This window comes from Prionailurus viverrinus, chromosome D3 (genome assembly GCF_022837055.1).
Source record: "Prionailurus viverrinus isolate Anna chromosome D3, UM_Priviv_1.0, whole genome shotgun sequence".
Taxonomy (NCBI): domain Eukaryota; kingdom Metazoa; phylum Chordata; class Mammalia; order Carnivora; family Felidae; genus Prionailurus; species Prionailurus viverrinus.
In genome coordinates this window covers 1,429,411-1,451,581 of record NC_062572.1, presented here as the reverse complement: position 1 = coordinate 1,451,581, position 22,171 = coordinate 1,429,411, and the positions used below count along the sequence as shown (strand labels likewise).

General features: G+C 49.6%; 1 protein-coding gene and 1 long non-coding RNA gene across 6 annotated transcripts in view; one reads left to right on the top strand and one right to left on the bottom strand.

Annotated features, from left to right (window-relative positions):
- Positions 1 to 1,619: 1,619 nt before the first annotated feature.
- On the bottom strand, positions 1,620 to 10,349 carry LOC125148790 (uncharacterized). Of its 2 annotated transcripts, none has more exons than XR_007145696.1 (3): positions 9,416 to 10,349; positions 2,040 to 2,214; positions 1,620 to 1,944 (listed from the first exon to the last, which is right to left on the bottom strand). It is a non-coding gene; the product is annotated as an uncharacterized LOC125148790 (long non-coding RNA). The 2 variants fall into 2 exon arrangements; XR_007145697.1 differs by lacking the exon at positions 9,416 to 10,349 and adding an exon at positions 7,011 to 8,544.
- Positions 10,350 to 10,975: 626 nt separating this feature from the next.
- SFSWAP (splicing factor SWAP) overlaps positions 10,976 to 22,171 on the top strand; it is a 69,505-nt gene continuing 58,309 nt past the window's right edge. For 2 of the 4 annotated variants that reach the window (XM_047827055.1, XM_047827059.1), the window contains exons 1-4: positions 10,976 to 11,327; positions 13,922 to 14,091; positions 14,671 to 14,802; positions 18,935 to 19,020. In XM_047827055.1, the coding sequence (XP_047683011.1) occupies positions 11,110 to 11,327; positions 13,922 to 14,091; positions 14,671 to 14,802; positions 18,935 to 19,020 (606 nt within the window). In that variant the 5' untranslated portion in view covers positions 10,976 to 11,109. Of the gene's footprint in view, positions 14,092 to 14,670; positions 14,803 to 18,934; positions 19,021 to 22,171 lie in introns of all 4 variants that reach the window. The other 2 variants (XM_047827056.1, XM_047827057.1) reach the window with 2 other exon arrangements.

Genomic DNA, 22,171 nt, shown 5'->3' with positions numbered 1-22,171 from the left:
TGATAGTTGATGTTAAGAAGAAAACAAATCAGTGTATCATGGTATATGGAAAATATCGTAATTTTTAAAATGCTTGTATTTATTTATTTTTGAGAGAGAAAGAGAGCAAGCAAGGGAGGGGCAGAGAGAAAGAGAGAGAGAGAGAGAGAGAGAGAGAGAGAGAGAGAGAGAGAATTCCACAGGCTCCGTGCTGACAGCAGCAGGCCTGACTCGGGGGCTTGAACTCACAAACTGCGAGATCATCACCTGGGCTGAAATCGAGAGTCAGATGCCCAACCAATTGAGCCATCCAGGAGCCCTGAAAATATCGTAATTTTTAAATGGGCAAAAGATTTTACAGACACTTCACCTGAGAATGTACCTGAACGGCCGGTAAGCACAGGAAAACACCTCAGCATTATTAGTCAACAGGGAAATGCAAATCGAAACCAGTCACCCTGCGACCAAGATGCTCTATGCCACGGGCATAATGGCAGAGGCAGGTGGCCAGCCGGTGTCCACAGTGAGCTACACACCCACAAAATGGCTAAACCCGACAGGACTGAGCACACCGTGCCCTGTGGGATGTAAAATGGTACAGCCATTTGGAAAAGTTTGGCAGTTCCCGAGAAAGTTCAATATAGTCACCAGACGCATGAATTTCCTAGGGCTGCTGTTAACAAATGACCACCAACTCAGTGGCTTAACACAACACGAACTTTCTTTCTTGCAGTTCTGGGGATAAGAAGTCCAAAATGAGGGGCGCCTGGGTGGCTCAGTCGGTTAAGCGGCCGACTTCGGCTCAGGTCATGATCTCACGGTCCGTGAGTTCGAGCCCCGCGTCGGGCTCTGTGCTGACAGCTCAGAGCCTGGAGCCTGTTTCAGATTCTGTGTCTCCCTCTCTCTCTGACCCTCCCCTGTTCATGCTCTGTCTCTCTCTGTCTCAAAAATAAATAAATGTTAAAAAAAAATTTTTTTAAAGAAGTCCAAAATGAGTCTTTAAAGGGCTAACAGCAGGTGTGGGTGGGGCTGGTTCCATCCGAGCCTCAGGAGGATCCTTTCTTGCCTCCCACTTTCTAGAAGTCACCACGTCACCCAAATCTGCGTCCCTATTCCCACAGTCTTCTCCCCTGACTTGGCCACTCCTACCTCTCTGTCTTAAGGATACTCAGCCCACCCAGATAATCCAGGATGACCTCCTCATCTCTAGACCCTTAACTTAACCACGTCTGCAAAGTCCCTTTGGCCACACGAGGCCACGCTCACGGTGTGTGTGCCAATGCACTGGCACGTTTAACAGGAAAGATGCGGCGGGCGTTCAAGACAACGGAAGATACGGGCAGCTGTGACCAGGCACGGACGGACCGTAACCACGCACCTGCTCCTTAAGGCCCACAGCGCACCTCGGGCCCAGGTGAGGGCTGACCCCAAATGTATTGCGATGGCTCCACCGAGATGATGGTTCACGAATCACTCATTCTCCAGAGCTCAGCCCGAATGTAACACCCATCGGTGAGTGAAACGATGCCCGGGAACAACTTGGTAAGGAGTAAAATACAGGGTCCCATATTTTTATTTTTTTAGTTTATTCCCTTATTTTGAGAGCGAGGTGGGGGGAACAGAGAGAGAATCCCGGGCAGGCTCCGCGATGTCAGCGCAGAGCCTGACGTGGGGCTCGAACTCCCTAACTGTGAGATCACGTCCTGAGCTGAAATCGAGTCGGACACTTAATCGATTGAGCCACCCAGGCGCCCCCATAGTCTCATATTTTTAAACAGTGAATCCATACAGTTGGGAAGTGAAGGTGACCGAAGCGTCGGGAATAACACAGCTGAGCTGCACCAGAGCCACGAGCCACCTGCCCAGTCCAGCTCCCGGCACAGGAAGGGCCTGTTTCGCGCTTGCAACGACCGGTGGGAAAGAATACGCTTCCCCATGACGGTTCGGAGCCTCTCACCCGGAAAACTAGATTTCAAAGAGAGGAGAGGTCCTGGGTGAACGGATATATCACGTATGAAACCAGCCAGAAAAGGGGGGAAATGGGACACTGTGCTGCTTACTCTGGGGCTTTACTTTGGTGGTTGTTTCTGGACCCAGCAAACGGTGCTCGTGGAGAAAAAGGAAAAATAAGATGTCGGTTTGGTGTCCGGGGAGTTGGTATTAATTGTCACGTTGAAAGAGTGCTTTCTCTTCCTGGGCTTTCAAAGCTTCTGGAAATAACACAAGGGGAGAAGCCTGGGGAGGAAGACGGACAACCGATTATTAAGGGCTAAGTGCGTGACAGGTCTTTTGTCTTTACAACAAGACATCACCAGCCGATGCACACGACACGGTGTTTGGCACAGCCCCATTTCGTCTTCAAACCAGGTTGTTACAATACTGGCTTGAAGGAAGCCTGAGCCACACTGCGACCAAGATGCTCTATGCCATGGGCATAACGGCAGAGGCAGGTGGCCAGCTGGTGTCCATGGCTCCGGTTTGAGAAAACATCCTCCTGAGGAAAACATCCCCCTCCCTGTGCAACATTCCAACTGAAGGGGCTTTTTATTTTTTTTTAATGTTTATTTTTGAGGGAGAAAGAGAGACAGAGAAACAGAGAGAGACGGGCACGAGCAGGGGAGGGGCAGAGAGCGAGGAGACAGAATCCAAAGCAGGCTCCAGGCTCTGAGCTGTCCAAACAGAGCCCAACGCAGGGCTCGAACTCATGAACCGTGAGATCATGACTTGAACCAAAGTCAGACGCTTAACCGACTGAGCGAACAAGGTGCCCCTTGAACAGGCGTTTTAGACGTCTGTCTCCCAGCATGAGCCTCCCAGAGACAGAGGGGCACAGAGGACATGGGTAGGACAGCTGCCTGCGTGGGGAGAGGCAGAGGCCCCGGGGCAGGCCCCCAGCAATCTGCGGCCTCCGACAGGACGACAGGCTGATGAACATCTCTGTGAGACTTAGTTCAAGTAGCATCTTCTTCAGGAAGAGGCCGTTAAGAAACAAAATTCGGGGTCTATCCACCAAGAAGACCTAACAATTGTAAACATTTATGCTCCAAATGTGAAAGCACACAAATATGTAAATCAATTAATCACAAACATAAAGAAACTCCTTGATAATAATACCAGACTAGTAGGGGACTTCAACACCCCACTCACAGCAAAGGACAGATCATCTAATCAGAAAATCAACAAGGAAACAATGGCTTTGAATGACACACTGGACCAGATGGACTTCACAGATATATTCAGAACATTTCATCCTAAAGCAGCAGAATATACATTCTCCTCCAGTGCACATGGAATGTTCTCCAGAATAGACCACATACTGGGACACAAATCAGCCCTAAGTAAGTACAAAAAGATCGAGATCATACCGTGCATATTTTCAGACCAGAATGCTATGAAACTCAAAATCAACCACAAGAAAAAACTGGAAAGGTAACAAATACTTGGAGACTAAAGAACATCCTACTAAAGAATGAATGGGCTAACCAAGAAGTTAGAGAGGAAATTAAAAAGTATATGGAAGTCAATGAAAATGATAACACCACAGCCCCAAACCTCTGGGAAATAGCAAAGGTGGTCATGAGAGGAAAGTATATAGCAATCCAGGCCTTCCTAAAGAAGGAAGAAAGGTCTCAGATACACAACCTAACCTTACACTTTAAAAAGATGGGAAAAAAACCAGCAAATAAAACCCCAAACCAGCAGAAGACAGGAAATAATAAAGATTAGAGCAGAAATTAATGCTCTTGAAACCAAAAAACAAACAAAAAAAACCCAGTAGAACAGATCAATGAAACCAGAAGCTGGTTTTTTGAAAGAATTAACAAAATTGATAAACCACTAGCTAGTTGATCAAAAAGAAAAAGGAAAGGACCCAAATAAATAAAATCAAGAATGAAAGAGGGGAGGGGCGCCTGGGTGGCGCAGTCGGTTAAGCGTCCGACTTCAGCCGGGTCACGATCTCGCGGTCCGTGAGTTCGAGCCCCGCGTCAGGCTCTGGGCTGATGGCTCAGAGCCTGGAGCCTGTTTCTGATTCTGTGTCTCCCTCTCTCTCTGCCCCTCCCCCGTTCATGCTCTGTCTCTTGCTGTCCCAAAAATAAATAAACGTTGAAAAAAAAATTTTAAAAAAGAATGAAAGAGGGGAGATCACAACCAACACAGAAATAAAACCAATAATAAGAGAATATTATGAGCAATTATATGACAATAAAATGGGCAATCTGGAAAAATGGACAAATTCCTGGAAACATATACACTACCAAAACTGAAACAGGAAGAAATAGAAAATTTGACCAGACCCATAACCAGTAAGGAAATAGAATTAGTAATAAAAAATCTCCCAAAAAACAAGAATCCAGGGCCAGACGGCTTTCCAGGGGAATTCTACCAAACATTTAAGGAAGAGTTAACACCTATTCTCTTGAAGCTGTTTCAAAAAACAGAAATGGAAGGAAAACTTCTACTCTTTCTATGAAGGCAGCATTACCTTGATTCCAAAACCAGACAGAGACCCCACTAAAAAGGAGAACTATAGACCAATTTCCCTGATGAACACGGAGGCAAAAATCCTCAACAAGGTATTAGCAAACCGGCTCCAACAATATATTAAAAAAATTATTCACCACGACCAAGTGGGATTTATACCTGGAATGCAAGGCTGGTTCAATATCCACAAAACAATCAATGTGATTCATCACATTAATAAAAGAAAGGACAAGAACCACATGAGCCTCTCAATAGATGCAGAGAAAGCATTTGACAAAATACAGCATCCTTTCTTGATAAAAACCCTCAAGAAAGTAGGGATAGAAGGAGCATACCTTGAGATCAAAAAAGCCATATATGTAAGACCTGGTGCTAATATCTTCCTCAGTGGGGAAAAACTGAGAGCTTTCCCCCTAAAGTCAGGAACAAGACAGGGATGTTCACTCTCGCCACTGTTATTCAACCTAGTATTGGAAGCCTTAGCCTCTGCAATCAGACAACACAAAGAAATAAAAGGCATCCAAATCAGCCAGGAGGAGGTCAAACTTTCACTCTTCGTAGATGACATGGTACTCTATATGGAAAACCCAAAGGATTCCACCAAAAAACTGCTAGAACTGATCCATGAATTCAGCAAAGTGGCAGGATATAAAATCAATGCATCCTATAATCATTGGATGGAAATGATTGCATTCCTATACACCAACAATGAAGCAACAGAAAGAAAAATCAAGGAATCGATCCCATTTACAGTTGCACCAAAAACCATAAAATACCTAGGAATAAATCTAACCAAAGAGGTGAAAAATCTACACACTGAAAACTATAGAAAGCTTATGACAGAAATTGAAGACAGAAAAAAAAAAAAGGAAAAATATTCCATGCTCCTGGATAGGAAGAACAAATATTGTTAAAATGTCAATACTACCCAAAGAAATCTACATATTCAATGCAATCCCTATCAAAATAACACCAGCATTCTTCACACAGCTACAGCAAACAATCCTACAATGTGTATGGAACCAGAAAAGACCCTGAATAGCCAAAGCAATCTTGAAAAAGAAAACCATAGCAGGAGGCATCACAATCCCAGACGTCAAGCTGTATTACAAAGCTGTCATCATCAAGACAGTATGGTACTGGCACAAGAAGAGACACTCAGATCACTGGAACAGAATAGAGGACCCAGAAATGGACCCACAAATGTATGGCCAACTCATCTTTGACAAAGCGGGAAAGAATATCCAATGGAATAAAGACAGTCTCTTCAGCAAGTGGTGCTGGGAAAACTGGACAGCGACATGGAGAAGAATGAACCTGGACCACTTTCTTACACCATACACGAAAATAAACTCAAAATGGTTGAAAGACCTCAATGTAAGACAGGAAGCCATCAAAATCCTCAAGGAGAAACCAGGCAAAAACCTCTTTCACCTCTGCCACAGCAACTTCTTACTCAACACATCTCCGGAGGAAGATGTGCAAAAGCAAAAGCAAAAATGAACTACTGGGACCTCATCAAGATAAAAAGCTTCTGCACAGCGAAGGAAACAATCAGCAAAACTAAAGGGCAACCGACAGAATGGAAAACATATTTGCAAACGACATATCAGATAAAGGGTTAGTATCCAAAATCTATAAAGAACTTATCAAACTCAACACCCAAAAAACAAATAATCCAGCAAAGAAATGGGCAAAAGACATGAACAGACACTTCTCCAAGGAAGACATCCAGATGGCCAACCGACACATGAAAAAAATGCTCAACATCACTCATCATCAGGGAAATACAAATAAAAGCCACAATGAGGTAGCACCTCACATCTGTCAGAATGGCTAACATTAACAACTTGGGCCAACAACAGATGTCAGCAAGGATGCAGAGAGGATCTCTTTTGCATCGTTGGTGGGAATGCCAGCTGGTGCAGCCACTCTGGAAAACAGTATGGAGGTTCCTCAAAAAGTTACAAATAGAACTACCCTACGACCCAGCAATTGCACTACTAGGTATTTAAACCAAGGATACAAAAATGCTGACTTGAAGGGGCACGTGCACCCCAATATTTATAGCAGCACTATCGACAATAGCTAAAGTATGGAAAGAGCCCAAATGTCCATCGATGGATGAATGGATAAAGAAGATGTGGTATACAGATACAATGGAGTATTCCTCGGCGATAAAAAAGAATGAAATCTTGCCATTTGCAACTACGTGGATGGAACTGGAGGGTATTATGCTAAGTGAAATTAGTCAGTCAGAGAAAGACAAATATCATATGACTTCACTCATGAGGACTTCAAGACACAGAAGTGATGAACATAAGGGAAGGGAAACAAAAATAATAAAAAAAAACAGGGAGGGGGACAAAACAGAAGAGACTCTTAAATATGGAGAACAAACTGAGGGTTACTGGAAGGGTGGTGGGAGGGGGGATGGGCTAAATGGGTAAAGGGAATTAAGGAATCTGCTCCTGAAATCATTGTCGCACTATATGCTAACTAATTTGGATGTAAATTAAAAAAAAAATTAAAAAAAAAATTCAACCGACCACATTTTAAAGATCCTTCTGCCTCTCTTCAATAATTCAGGATTGGTGGCATCCAGCCAGCAGACAGACGGGCTCCGAGGAGCCGTGCGCAGACTCCCGCAGGCAGAAGGGGGCAGGAACAAGGCAGTCACCCAACACGGAAACGCAGGGTGGTCATCGCATCTGTTACTTTCTTTCAGGAGACGGCAGGGTTCTGTCGGTCAGACCATGTAACTAGTGCCCACCGGGCAACTCCTGACTGACTGGTAAGAGTCGATTACTGGGAGACCCAAAACTGTGACTGTCTTGGTCTGGTGACGCCAGGCTTAGCCTGTGACTCTACCTGAGCTTCTATTCTACCTGGCTTCTTTGTCACGGGGCCTCGAGGACGAAGTGGGCAACACGCGTGCTCGGGGGTGCCTGTGTCCCCACACCCATTGTCACCCTCTGCTCAGGGTCCCAGAAGGCTCCTCCTGCAAGTTGTCTCCGGGCTCGGGGCTGCTGGCTCCCACCTCAGTCCGGCCGGGCACTGGAGGCTGGGAGGAGGGAAGCCTGAGTGTTTCTGTCCTCGGTTTTGGAAGCATCTCCGGCGTCGTCTTCAGCTTCCTCCGGGGGCCAGCTCTCCGAGCCCCTCCTTCGGTCCCAGCCTCCAGCTCCGGCCCCCAACGGGCTGCGATGACGCCACCAGGGACCTGTTCCTCCAGCCCAGAGGGGGGCGGGGGCTCTGGGCTGCCTTGCCTAGCTGTCTGCGGCTCTTCCTAGGCCGTTATTATCTGTTCAGGCAGGAAGCTTCCCTCTGCGAAACCACCTCTGTGTTCCCGATCGAACCGTGACTGATAAAGTGCTCAACGAGGGTGAGCTGTTATTTTTAAACACAGCATTTTCAGGCTCACACATTCTACGCCCCTTTGCAGTAATAACGTGTTTACAGGTCTTTCCCTACCACCTGATGACACATTCAGTAGGAATGAAGTAAAACGGAGCTGTTGTGGCTGGCTGGGCCACCTAATACCTTCTCTGTTAGTAAGAGGATCTTCAATGCATCCCCCTGAAACCCAGCGCTCTCCCGTCTCTCCTGCTTCTGGAGGACCTCACTCAGTTGTAGAGACGGGAAAACTTTCGTGCACACCGGGAACAGACAAGGGGACACAGCGCTCGCGGGTTCTGCCTTGGAGTAGAGGAGCTCACAGGACGAGCGGAGAGAGATAAAGAACGGAACAAAGGCCAGGAAGAACACGCTAGGATTGAGAAGAAAGTGGGCATCGTTTACAGACCACATGATCGTCTACATCAGAAATCCAAACCGATCTACAGATAAATCACGGAGAATAATGAAACTGAGCAAGGCAGCCGAACACAAAATCGGCTTTTAAAAACTGTATTCCTAGCAACAAACAATTTGCAAGTGAGGGGCCTAACAGCATCAAGGAGTGAAGTATCCAGGAATAAATCTAATTTTTTTTTAACATTTATTTATTATTGAGAGACAGAGACAGAGCACAAGCGGGGGAGGGGCAGAGAGGGGGAGACAGAGAACCAGAAGCAGGCTCCAGACTCTTGAGCTGTCAGCACAGAGCCCGACGTGGGGTTTGAACCCATGAACCATGAGATCATGACCTGAGCTGAAGTCGGACGCTTAACCGACTGAACCACCCAGGCACCCCAATCTAGGAATAAATCTAACATGCAGAAGACCTTTGCGGAGAAACCGAGAAAACTTTTGAGACTTTTTGAAAGATTTCTGCCTAGTAAACTGGAGGAGCAAATACCGCAGAGGCCTCAACTCTCCCCAGCAATCCCAACGTAAACAGACATAGGCTTCTGGGAAGAGCTGGGGAAGCTGATGCGAAGATTCATCTGGAAATGCAAAGAGACAACCTCAAGATCTTCTCTTCATGCGTCTGTGCTGGTTAGGAGCCCCTAAGCCGATTTCACGAGCAGCAGCAGGCTGCACGGCAACCCACCGTTCAAAAACCAGGGAGCCCGTTCAACACCTGCCTCCCGCCCCCCCACCCTGCCCCAGGCACACAGGCTTCAGTGCTTTCGTTTCAAAACACACTTGGGGCCAAACAGACATCCTGGAGCATCAGTCCTAAGATCTCCAGCAGTCTTTTGAGGGACAGAGTACTGTCCTGCCCCCATTTTATAGAAAAGAGAGGCTCAGAAAGAGAACAAGACTAACTCCAAATTCCACTGGAACTGAAATTAAGAGTTAGGAATGCAACCCAGGCCTTCGAAATCCCATGCCGGGCTGAGAAAGCCATCTGCACAGGGTCTGGAGGTTCTTCCAGAATCCTCTTGAGGTCAAAGGAGGGGTGGAGTTTGGCTAGGAGCATTGGGCCTTCCTCTGCTCTCTGAACCCAAGGGAAAGCTCAAAGCAAACCCAGAGTCCCAGCACTTGCCTGGACCAACCAGGTGGGACTTACCAAATAACTGAGAGCCACGGTAGGCCCCCCTCAGTGGCAGCAGGGCACCCTGGGGAGCCAGATAGAATGATGGCTCGGTCACGTTCATTCTACTGCGTGTGGGTGCTACCCCAGGCCGTGGGGATGCCTAGGTGAACCCACAAACCTCAGCTTTCCTGAAGCTAACAGGGGAGGGGGTGGGTGCTGCATACAGGAGGTAATGTGGGGTGGTGGCATGGGCACCCCAAAGGCAGATCGGCAGGACCGAGCAGCGCGAGACACTCTAGCGGGGACACCTACAGCCTGGCTGAGAACGGGACAGAACTGAGCCCTGGATGGGGAGCCTGCCACATAAAAAGCAACAAGAGTGACACCCCCAAAGATATCCCAAGGGCAAAGGCCCTGAGGTGGGAACTGCTTGTGGCTTAATTTTTAAAACCCTATTAAGGTTTGAATGCGCTATGTCAACGTTACTAGCAGAAAGACTTGTCACTGGTTTGTGCAGAAGAGATGTGGGTGCGGGAGAAGAACGTCCACGTCACTGCCAGCATCAGACCCAGTGCAGAGAGGGCTCTGGGCCCAAGGCAACGCTTCTGCACGGCAGCCGCTGACAGTCTAGGGTGCACCAGAAGGAGCCACTCTCCTAATGAAAACACAGGTGGTAAAACCGAGGCCCCGGAGTTAGCTCCTCGGCGGCCACCCCGCATCCAGGTGGCTGGTCTCCGAGAAGCGGGCCCCCTCCACCAACCCCGACCACACAAAATCCGGTTACTGCGAGGGGCTTCACAGCCTACTAAGTCCTGTGGTATCCGCTGAGGGCACCTTCCGAAGGAGGCGGGACGAGGGAGGGTCCGGGTCTCCAGGACCGAGAAGTTACCAGAACCTCAGAAAGGTGAAGCGATCGCCTTGGACAGGACCTGGCCCGGGCCCTTCTTCAGACTCCCCCTGTCCCCGGACCCCCAGGCCTGGACCCCGAGCTGCCTGGCGCCCCCAGGCCCTTGACCCCCGAGCTCCCCGCAACCCCCCCCCCAGGCCCTTGACCCCCGAGCTCCCCGCACCTCCCCCCTCCCCCAGGCCCTAGCCCCCAATCCCCCAGGCCCTGGGCCCCGAGCTCCCCGGCCCCCAGCCCTTCGCCTCAAGAGCTCCACAGTCTCAGAATCCCCCGGTGCCCCGGGCCCCGAATCCCCCCGGCTTCCGACCCCCCAGACCCCTGCCCCGGTCGCAGCGGCCGGGAGGCCTCGCACCGACGCAGGGAGGGGCCGCCCCGCCGAGCCGCGCACTCGACCTGCGCAGCACCCACCCTCCTTCCGCCCAGCGCCCGCCGGCCTGATGCAGGTAGCGCGCAATCCGGCGCCGCGCTTTCGCCACTGTTCTGGATAATTGTTTGAGAAAACTAACGCTAAACATGCACTGTCCTCCGACCACACCAGCTCCCACCGTGGCGACGCCTCCGAATGCAAAAGGCTAAAGCCAAAATACTTTCTAGCGGTTCAAACGGCTCCGAGGGGTAGCGAATCTGCGGAAGCTTGTTGCCGGAAGTAGGGCTGCCCGTCGCCGGAAGTTGCGCTTCCTCCATTTTGTTGCCCGCTATGGCGGCGGTGTCGAGTTTGGGCCCGGGATGCGGCGCTTTTGACTGAGGGGGTAGGCCAGGCGGAGGCATTGGGGACATCCGCGCGGCGCAGAAGAGGACCAGCCTGGACGCCGGGGACGCTGTCATGTACGGCGCGAGCGGAGGCCGTGCCAAAACGGAGAGGAAAAGCGGCGCGAAGGAGGAGGCCGGACCCGGAGGTGCCGGCGGTGGGGGGAACCGAGTGGAGCTGCTGGTTTTCGGCTATGCCTGCAAGCTGTTCCGGGATGATGAGCGGGCCCTGGCCCAGGAACAGGGACAGCACCTCATCCCCTGGATGGGGGACCACAAGATCCTCATCGACAGGTCGGTTCCTCCCCCCACCCGTCGGTCCTCCCCTTCCCTCGCCCGCTTGATTTCGTCTGATGTTGACTTGATGGCCAGGACTAAAGAGGGTTTTGTGGAGCCAGCGGGGATCCGGGGGACCCCCTCCTCTGTCCTTACATCCCCCTGGTTTTAGAGGGAGGGGGACGGTGAAACCTGCCCTAAGGCACTGGCTGGAGTTGGCGTGCCGTGTCTGCCGCTGGAGGGATCGTCTCAGCTCCTGCAGCCCCTCGCGACCCCTCACCCCTGTCACTGGTTCCAGTTGGCCACTCCACGCGGTGGAAGTTGCCGGTGCCTTGGCCTCCCCCGACCCGCGTTGCCTTGGGGTCGTGCGCTGCCTCCCTACGCGCGGCGCTCCCACAGCTCCGTGTGGTGGGAGGACACCCCGAAACGCCGCACACTGAGGCCGCGCGGTTAGAAAACTTCTCGGGCCCCCAGAGTGCGCCTCGAACCTCGTAAGCCCCCGGCGCCCTCCGTGGAGCGCCCGTATTTTGCCGGCGTGACATTTGACTCCGTCAGCCTCCCCCCTCCCCCACCCCGTGATAATCTGAACTGGTTTGGGTGATTCAGACCAGAGGGTGAAGTTGCCAATCAGTTGGAAGCCAGTTGACTTCGTGCAGACACTGGCTTTGCTCCTAGAGGTAGTGTTCTTAGGGCTGGTTTCACGGTCTCTTAAAACCGAAGGGCGGAACTGGGATATAGATGTGTTTCTTTTCAAATCAAACCTGCTTTAGGTAATCTCCCCGGAGGGTGTTGAGCCACTTTGGGCAGAGGGGTACTGGGGTCGGGGACGTCTAAAGATGTTTGATTTGAAAAGGATGGCATTACATGGTGTAGGCCGTTTGCTCCCCTCTCCCCCCCATGTTTTCAGTCCCCCTTTCTTTCCTTCTCCTTCTTGGGGTTTTTGTTGGTTTGGTTTTTTTTGTTTTGTTTTGTTTTGTTTTGTTTTTTGCCGGTTTGGCAACTCTGCTTCTGGGGCCCGGACTGAAAAGCTAAGGATGACCAGCCATTTAACTGTGGAATAGTCTCTCCGAGTGAAGGAAGCCCGTCGTTTGATTAAAGCTGGATTCTACAAAGCCCTGGAACGTGACTGTAGGGATGACCTGTGCGCTGGCCAAAAAATGGACACATTAATGACCAAATAGGCCTTTTTCCACCCCTGACATTTCCGTTTGGAGTTAGATCTAGGCAACAGTGACTCTTGAAGGGAGGGCTGCCGGATCGGTCCGGACGGGACGCCTCGCCCTCCTCAAACACGTTGTGCCTTTAAACCGTAGTTTCTATTGAACGAGGTTGCCTGAGCTGTCAGGCGGCTTGCTTTTCCAAAGCGTTACTTGTGCTATTTGTTATGAAAATTTGGTCAACGGTGAAGTCTGAGCTCTTTAGGCAGTTTTCCTTATCGTTCTGTATGTGACTGGAGTTAGGCCTTCCGTGAACGGGGAGCAAACGCCACACATGTACATGTGTAATAGTTTCAAATAATGATCTACATTTGTAAGTTAAGGAGGTTTACATCAAAGTAAAAATAATTTTGCAATTTAATAAAATGCAATAACTTGGCTACTCTGGAATTTTGGCCTTTTTCTTATAAATGTCTTTTTTGTTCTGTTTTTTTAAGTACCTTTTGGTCCTCATTACAAAAGTCAGCGTTAAAAAATTAGGCAGACTTTTGTGTGTGCCTCTGTCTATTTTTTTGCAACTCTAAATCTGAGTGTTTCTGGCTCTCTTACCCTTTGATGTTGCATGTCGACAGCAGCTTCGTTGAATTATTATGGTAAAAATATAGCAGAAAGTGCTCTTATTCCTAATTTGGCCAAAGTGCCTGTTGGTCCATGCAAGTAAACACGGATGTGTCTTCACGTACGTTGTTTCCTCGGGGAATAAAGTTTAGAAGAGAATAAGCCACACCTTCTCATAGTTTTGCTCTGTTTCCGGTGAACCTCCTTAAACTGCATGTATATGTCACTGTTCCTATGTATGTGTGTCTCTCTATCACATAACCCAGCACTTATTTCCTCAGCCAAGTGGCTAGGGGGCGAGCCTAGCCAAGATTTTACCTCCAATGGACGCAAGTTTCTTTGGTGAAGATCTCTCCTGAGAGTTCGGGACTAGCAGAAAGAAGCGAGGAAATTTCGACCGTTGGGTTCTTACGGATAGGTATTTATGTATTCGGTTTGTGTGAATGTAAGCTATGATATTTGACTTTCCAGAAAAATTTTTTTTTTTTTTTTTTTTTTTTTTTTTTTGGCAAATGGCATTGAATGGTTGACCGAACCATAAACGGTAAGCTCTGCCAGTGACGTGGATACCCTTTATGCTATTAAAGGATCGTTTACCTTAATTGTAAGTTTTATCATATTATACCAAGGAATTTAGACTTTGTTAAGATAACTTGAGTTTAAAAGTAGGTGAGATGTGATTAGCCAAATTAAATATAAACCCGAGAGGATTTTTTATGTTTGTTTCCATATTTTTATCTCTCTGTTTTAATCGGTAAGTATACATGTGTGAAACGTCGCACACACACCCATCTCGACGTTACCTTCTTTCTGTTGACCAGCTTGTTCATATTACAGATACGATGGGCGCGGTCACCTGCATGACCTTTCTGAGTACGATGCTGAGTACTCCACGTGGAACCGTGACTACCAGCTCTCTGAAGAGGAGGCACGAATAGATGCCGTGTGTGATGAGGAGAGGTATTTAGCCTTGCATACGGACTTGCTTGAGGCGGAGGCGAGGCAAGGTACTGCTCAGGACAAACTTACTTCAAAGCAACACACTTTAAAAAAATTTTTAAGTGTTTAAAATTTACTCCCATTCATTTTTTTATACTCACTCTTTCTGATATTATCTTGACAGTACCCAGTGGATTGGAAAAACAGGAGTCTTTGCGTTCTGAGAGGACCTCAGGATAGTTTATATATAGAGCCACAAAGAATTTTCCCAGCTTTTGAGGGCAGACTGGGATTTGAAAAAACAAAAACCAAACTCTTTAATTGTTCTTCTTTAACAGTATCGTATAAACTAAAATTGATGTTCTTGTCTCTGCCTTAATCTTTAATACGGTTCTTACTCCCCAAATTTCTCAGCAGGAAGAAACTTTCCACAAAAGACGCGTATCCTGCTGTCTGTGGTAAACGTGTACTGGCAAAAGTACATATTGATCGATATGAAGCGTGAATTTCTCAAAACGTTTTTGCCTCAAAAAGAGGTTGACAAAAGCGTGTTGTATGCTTTACTGACAGCTGCAACTTTAGAAATGTGTAAACTTTTTCTCCGTAAATTTCCGCCCTTGTTAACAAAACTCTCGTTTTTGTTCAAGAGGAAGAATACAAGCGGTTGAGTGAGGCACTGGCTGAGGACGGGAGCTACAACGCAGTGGGGTTCACTTACGGCAGCGATTACTACGACCCATCGGAACCCACAGAGGAGGAGGAGCCTTCCAAACAGAGAGGTGAGAGGAGAGGGCTGGCCCGGTGGCACGCCGGTGGTGGCGCATGGCCCGCGGAGCGGTCACGGCCAGGCAGTTGGGCCATCGCTGTGACACCAAGCACCGTGGGGCTCCGTCTTAGGGTGAAACCGAGCGAGGAACTAGACAGTGAGTGTCCGGGGCGGTGGAAAGTGCATCCAGACTGGTCCGCGTTGGATCTCGTTGCTCACTTCTCTCTGACTCGGGTGACTGGCACTTGCTCAGCCTGGATCCTTCGTTTCTGAGCCGGTCACGAGTGCACTGACATTCGTAGGGATTCGTTCTCGGGGCGTTAGAAGGACAGGCGCTCATGACCTTCACGTGAACCTGCTTCACAACCCCCCCCCCCCAAAATAATGACAAGTTCCAGTAGAAGGACGCCTGTGGAGTCACTTCCCCCCAAACGGGAAAGAGCACAAGGTAGGCTCAGTAGGACCCGCAATATCCACTTAGCTTGGGGTTTTACAGTAATATTTATGTAACATTGGAGATTTTAAAATCTGTTTTTCTGGATTAATGCTGGGAACTTTGAATATAAAAAAAAAAAAAGTGCCGCTAAACACTCGGGACTCCTGTACCACAGACACCAATGTCCTTTGTCACTTCTGTCAGCCCTGAGTCATTGGGCCTCGTATGGTAATCACCTGTTAATTACCAGTGACAGTGACACTAACCGGGTACTTTGGGGCTTGATCACCGTATTCAGGATATTCTGTTTGGAGGGAAGGGGAACGTTAGGGGGCCCCTGGATGGCTCAGTTGGTAGACATGCGACACTTGATCTTGGGGTTGTGAGTTGGAGCCCCACACTGGGTGTGGAGCCTACTTTAAAAAAAATTGATAAAAATATTACAGAGAAGGAGAACTATAGCTTTAGAAACCTATTCAAATGTTTACAGTAATAAACTAGAATCACGTCATACAGGGATTTCGTTTTAGAGTTCACAGTCTGTTACTTGTTTCTCTTTAAGTTACAAACCCCCCAACGAGTATGAAGTGGTTACAGCAGTTTAACCTTGAAACGTGGTCTGCCCTGCGCGCGGTGCGGCTGCGCTGGGTTCTCCTGCCCCTTCACCGGGGGCGGGGGGTCTCCTTGATGGGACAGCACGATGCAGGGCAGACTCACCCAGATCCACCCTTGTTGACCTTCCCCTTGTCCTGCTCATGACTCTGTGGGCAGCAACACGGTCTCTGTCGTAGTGCGACTCTGTTCTACGTGCTTCTGGAGAGACTTTTCCACTGTCATGGGAACTGTGTTGAGTCAAAACTTTGTTAAGGTATTCCATACCTTCAGAAGTTACGCTGCATCGGAAGTGTTCTGGCAGGTCTAAGCGGTGAACACTCCCATTCCTTTATCCGGAGCAAGTTACCTATGTCAGGGTTCTGGATGGCTGAGGTTACGTTGTCTTCTTTCCGAACCAAGTATGTAAGTGAAGAATCGAAATTTATGAAGGTCAAATGGCTTTCGTGAGATCAAGTGACAAATCCATAATATTGGAAAAATTCGTAATGGTAATTTCTTAACGCTCTGGATTAGAGATCAGCAGACTACCCCCGTTGGCGGGTTTTTGTAAATGAAGTTTCATTGGCACACAGCTCATTTGTTGATAGTGTCTGTGTGGCCTCAACAGCAGAGTTGAGTAGTTCACCTAGAAACCATCTACAGCCAGAAATGCTTACTGTGTGACATTCAGGAAGCTGCCATCCCCTGTTACAGGGGTTAGAATATTGTCTCTGTGAAATTAAACTTTGTTATAATTACTGAGTTTTAAGACTTTCCACGTGACTTTGTTTCTCTTTGAAGTTTTAGTATGCTTTCTCTTTAACAGAAAGTTCTCTAGTATTATATACTTTTTTTTTTTCTTATAATCATATTTTCAGGACTTTGCTTTATATGGTGATTAATTTTTTCAAGGAAAGTTGGGCCCGTGTGAAACTTACAGCTTGACTTTCTGAGTTTAACTTAATGTTAATACAGATAAAATGCCACGTGTATTTTTTTAACATTTATTTATGTATTTTTATCTTTAAAAAAATTTTTTAATGTTTATTTTTGAGAGAGAGACAGACAGACACAGAATCTGAAGCAGGCTCCAGGCTCTGAGCTGTCAGCACAGAGCCCGACGTGGGGCTTGAACCCACGAACTGTGAGATCATGACCTGAGCTGAAGTTGGATGCTTAACCAACTGAGCCACGCAGGCGCCCCAAAATTTATTTATTTTTAGGAGACAGAGCATGAGCTGGGGAGGGGCAGAGAGAGGGAAACAGAGAATCCCAAGCAGGCTCCAGGCTCTGAGCTGTCAGCACAGAGCCCGACATGGGGCTCGAACCCATGAACTGGGAGATCGTGACCTGAGCTGAAGTCAGTTGCTTAACAACTGAGCCACCCAGACGCCAGTAAAATGCCATATGTATTAAACACACGCGCATGCAGGCTTGTGTACCTGCACGCGCGCGCGCGCGCGCGCGCGCACACACACACACACACAGTAGAACTCAGTTTGTTGCCCAATGCCACTAACAACAAAGTTTCACTTCAGTGTTGCATTATTAAAAAGGGTGTTTTTGTTTCATTTTGTTTTATTTTCGTTTTCCAGCACCCTCAATGTGTCTGAATATTCCTTGATTTTCACAGTTACTCTCGTCCTGGCATTTTTGAACTTTTTAGGCTCTGTGCTGCTAACAGGCTTTGTGGTGCCTTTGTGTCTGTGTGTCAGCCCCTCCTCCTTCCGCAGCAAATTGTCTTCGGCCTGGTTCGTTCCTGCAGATTCTCACAATTTTTTATCATTATTCAGTATCTTTTTTATGAAAAAAGATCATTTGAATCTGAGTATCGCGTTGGTTTTTTATTCTGTGCTGCTAAAGCCATTTTCTGTGAAGTAAGATATGTGTTCAGACAGAGCTCTGTGTAACCCACCTGTCCCCAACAGCTCTTTTGAGTCTGGTGCTTTTGTTTTGTGTGCGGCATCACACTAAGGAAAGCCTACTTAAGAGGTGAAATTTCCATCATTCTGTCATTTTAGGGAGCTACAGTAGAAATTGCACTTTTATACACACGCCTTTGGCCCCACGCCCAAAGAGACTGAGATTTAAAGTTGCTTCTCGACATGTTGCAAACCAGTGTCTCTGGGGTCCCCCAGTTGCACTGTCATTTGGTTACTGGACGCTGGGGTTGCTGACCAGAGGAAGTTTCTAGGCCCTAGTGAATCTCCGGTTCTTAGGAGAGAACAGGATACGTAGGCACAAAACAAGTGGACGGCGTTAAATAATTCTTAATGGAATTTATAATCTGCCTACATTGCATCAGCATTTTTAGGTACAGTGAAACCTGCTTGAAATCCCTCCTTGGCCTTGTAGAAGAATTAGGTTTGGTGGAAAACCTTTGAAATTGTTCATCTTGTCAAGAAACTTCATTATACATGGTGAAAACACTTGTTTTGATGAAGATTCCTGTTTATTTGATGTCAGTTTTTGAGAGAAAACCCTAGGTATCGGAGTCCCTTGCAATGTTGGCTTTTGTAAGTTTTCTACTATGTTTTTGTACACGTCATTAATCCTCTTGGTGGGTGACGCCCTGAGTGACTAAGGCACGTAGGTACCTTGTTCAGAAAGTTGCAACGTGCGGTGAGTGCCTCGCCTCCCACACGGCGGACAGGTGTGTGTGCCAAACGAGCTGATATTTGCGGTAGGAGGTTGTTGGCTTGGGTGGAGAAGCCTTGGCAGCTGCACTGAAGGCCTGTACAACTCGGTGAAACCATTCGGTCTTGTTGGAATTGGGCACCCGTGCTGTGCCTGCCCCCCTGGGGTCCTACAGAAACCGCTCGGAGGGGGGCTCGCTCGGAGCAGGGGGGGGGGGGCTCAGCAGCGCCACCTACACACAGATCCCAGAGCTGGGGAGGGGGAGCTGGCGGCGGACCGGGTGCCTTGGTAAGCAGGGCCCCTGGTGGCGGGGGCGCCTGCGAGGGTGGGAGGGTAGATGGGAAAAGGTTTCCAGAGGTAATGATAGGAGGGCAGAGAGCCAGGTAACGCCCCTCCCGGCTCTCCCTCCGTTGTGTGCTGTCTGTGGCTGCCTTCTTCCCGATGGTTGTTCTGAACTTTACGTTTTCTTCTGACGCAGAAAAAAACGAGGCTGAAAACATAGAGGAAAACGAGGAGCCCTTCGTCGCCCCCGTGGGGTTGAATGTGCCGCCTGACGTGGAGCTGGTATGTTTTCCACTTCACAGCACCGTCCATCGTGATCCCTGTGAGTCAGGAGGCACTGCTTGTGCGAGACCCCACTCGTGGTCATGACGGCTAGGTTTTAAGGCCTTCAAACTATTTGTGAGTTAATGGAGGAAGCCCCCCCGCCCCCCGCCCCATTTTCCTCTAAAGAGAGAGGGAGGAATCCCAGCAGAATGGCTAGACCAGCGCACCAGGGGCTTGAGGAACTGGGTCAGAGGCCATGGGGTTGAGTGGCGCGGTTGGCAGTGAGTAGGCCGTTAGCCACATTCAGACATAAAAACAGTCTCGCTCAAGGCGGCCCGGCTTTCAGTGAAGGTGCCTGGTCCCGGGTTTTGCTGGGGTGGCTTTTGTGAGCCCTTTAGTTGTAGGCCTTTACCTTAGGTGTCCTGGGTGCTCTTGCAGCCAGGCCTCCTGTCCCCTGTGATCGGGGCCCTGGGGCACCTCCGGGCTGCCCTGGCACTCTGCAGCTAGAGCCGGCGGAGTGGAGTCTGATTCACGCTCGCCTCGCACAGCAGCTTCAGCTCGAGCCTGTCCAGTTCGGGCTGAGTTGTAACGGGTGTCACTGAGGGTCGCCGGCGGTCCTGGCGTGCTCCGGCTGCTTGATCTGCCGTATCGTGAGGCCGAGGACCCTGAGCGATACCTCCTGTTCCCGTCCCCCTCTCACAGGCGAGGGAGAGGGAAGGACGTGGCCGTGCACATGGCAGGCAGGGCCTCACACCCCCAGTCCCCGTGCTCGATGCGATTTTTGTGTGTTCAGTAGGGACGTTGGGAGTATTTCTGCTGTGTGTGCGTGCTCAGGAGGGATATTGGCGCTCAGTGTGGCTTTTCTGTGACGTCTTCCTGCTGGGTCACTAGGGCCGCGGATGCAGGTGTTCTGGATTCTTGCTCGTGCCCTGTGTTCTTCTGAGCCTCCGGGTGGACGGCGGGCGCCGAAGCTGCCCGTGAGGGTCTCATCGTCTCCACACTCGGCCTGTGTTTGCCGCCCTGGTTGCTCGTTTCCGGGTGATGATGGCCCGGGACACAGAGCAGCCCTGCCCCCACCCCATCCGTCCTCTGTGTGCGCTCACCCTGCCTTTTGCTGCCTTCTTTCACGTACGAGCCACGTGCTTTTGGGTTTTGCTGAATGCAGTTGCTACTTGTGTCTGCCTCCCCGTTTCCAGCACTTACCAGTTTGTGGTAGCTAAAGCTGGAAATGTGCTCTGAACATCTGATATCCTAGGACTTGCGTTAATACGTTATGGGTTGTATTCTTGTTCTGGAACATGCTCTTTATTCTACACGAGAGACCCATTAAAAATGGGCTGCTCCCTTACCTGTGTTTAATGCTAGAAGCTTTTATGTAAGGTTGACTATGTGGAATTTTATTTATTTTTACGTGAAAGATTGTTTTTAAACTTTCATGCAGGTATAAACACAGAAGCGTAATAGATTTTATCGCGTTGTTCACTTCCTTTTAAAATACGTAACGGCTGTATATCCTGGGCCAGCCTAAGCTTCACTGAGCTGTTGAATGGTCTGCTGGAGCTAAGAATAGTCGCTGCCCACTGGAGAGCAGATAGTCATTTGCTGTGTTCCCCTTAAAGAGTCCTTGTGATATTGGTACGGCGCAGCCCCTGGAGCGGGAGATGGTTGGATTGTGTGGAAGCCGTTGAGTGCCCGTCGGGGCGCTGGAGGCAGCGCTGTCTTCCTTTGTGCTGGTGTCGCTCTTGGGAGCACTTGTGATTTGGGGGCAGTGGCTCGTTCACGCTTCACACCGTGATGTCCCCATTAGCGGGCGAGCAGAGCAGACAGAGGTGCCTGCGTCGGGGATTAATGCCGGGATCGCCGGCTCGTACGCAGAGAGGGGATTGCTGTCTCCGTGGGCGGGGGTCGCCCTTGCTCGGGAAGGAAAGCGGGCACCCTGGGGGATTCTTGACGTTTAAACCAGGCTTTTGGATTAGAGCCTAATGAGTCCAGGCTCCGCGGGGTTTGCGTGAAGAGTGAGGAGTAGTTAGAAGGCACGGCGCTCCGGGAGGTGCGTGCTGGCCTTTGCTCCAGATGGGCCGCCGCGGGTGCTGGCCACCGGTTCTGTCCTCGGTCAAAGCCCGGCAGCCGTCCTGGCTCCACTTCCTGCTGGGCCTCTAGACCGCCGCCCCCGAGTGACCCCACAGCGTGTTAGCTTCTCCCGGTGGTTGGGCGTGTTTTCTCAGGTCGCAGGGGAAGCGAGGACCTGTTTCTCCCCGAGTGTGTAGCCTGGCATCACTTGTCCCAGCGTGTGCTTTCGGCCCCGTGTCCCCTTCTCAGGGACCTGCCTGCCCGTCTTGGTCACCTCCCGAGTCCTGCCCACACCCGGAGCACCACCGGGAAGGCGGAGGGAGTGTCCCCCAGCCCCCAGGACGCTGCGGTGCACAGGGTCACGTGTCACCGTGGTCAGCCGCGGGGGCTGGCGGTGCTGCCCCGTGGGCCCCGGGAGACGCGCTCGCTGGGGCACACTTGGTAAACCAGAGGACGAGCAGGGAAGGATTCGGTGTGCCATTGCCGTCACGTGCGCGTTTGCGTCTCTGGGTTAGGGACAGCGCGTGCTTACCGTTCACTGGCTGCGTGCCGCGTACCTGGTGCTTTGCTCGTGTTCTCGCTCCGTCATCGTGGTCCCAGTCGCTCTGAGGCAGGGGCGGCTGTCAGCCCGTTTGCACGGGAGAGACGTTGAGGTTTAGAGTGTGAGAGAGTAACTCTGAGCCGCTGAGTCCAGCTGGATCGATGGTTCGCATTAGACTGTTATTTTCATCCTAATTCAGGGCCTTTGTCGCCACGGGATGGGAGTGGGAGCAAAAAGCAGTGTGATTTATTTCTGCATTCCCGAAGAGTTCTTGCCTTTTTCTTGGGACTGGCAGGGACTTTCCGCGCCGTGGAGCACATCCGATGTGTGCCGTGCGCGTGTGCTGCTGATGCCTCTCGCAGAATGAACGTTATTTATGAAGTCATACGTGTCATTATATTCCATTGCGACATCAGCGTTTTGAATCTTGTTTTTGGAAGTCCCTTCCCAACCCTAGGATTTTAAAAATATTTTGCTATGTTTGCTACTGTTGTGTCTAACGTTTTGTTTTTACAATTGAAATGTCATCCGCTGTGATGTGTATTTCGGGCTGTGAGT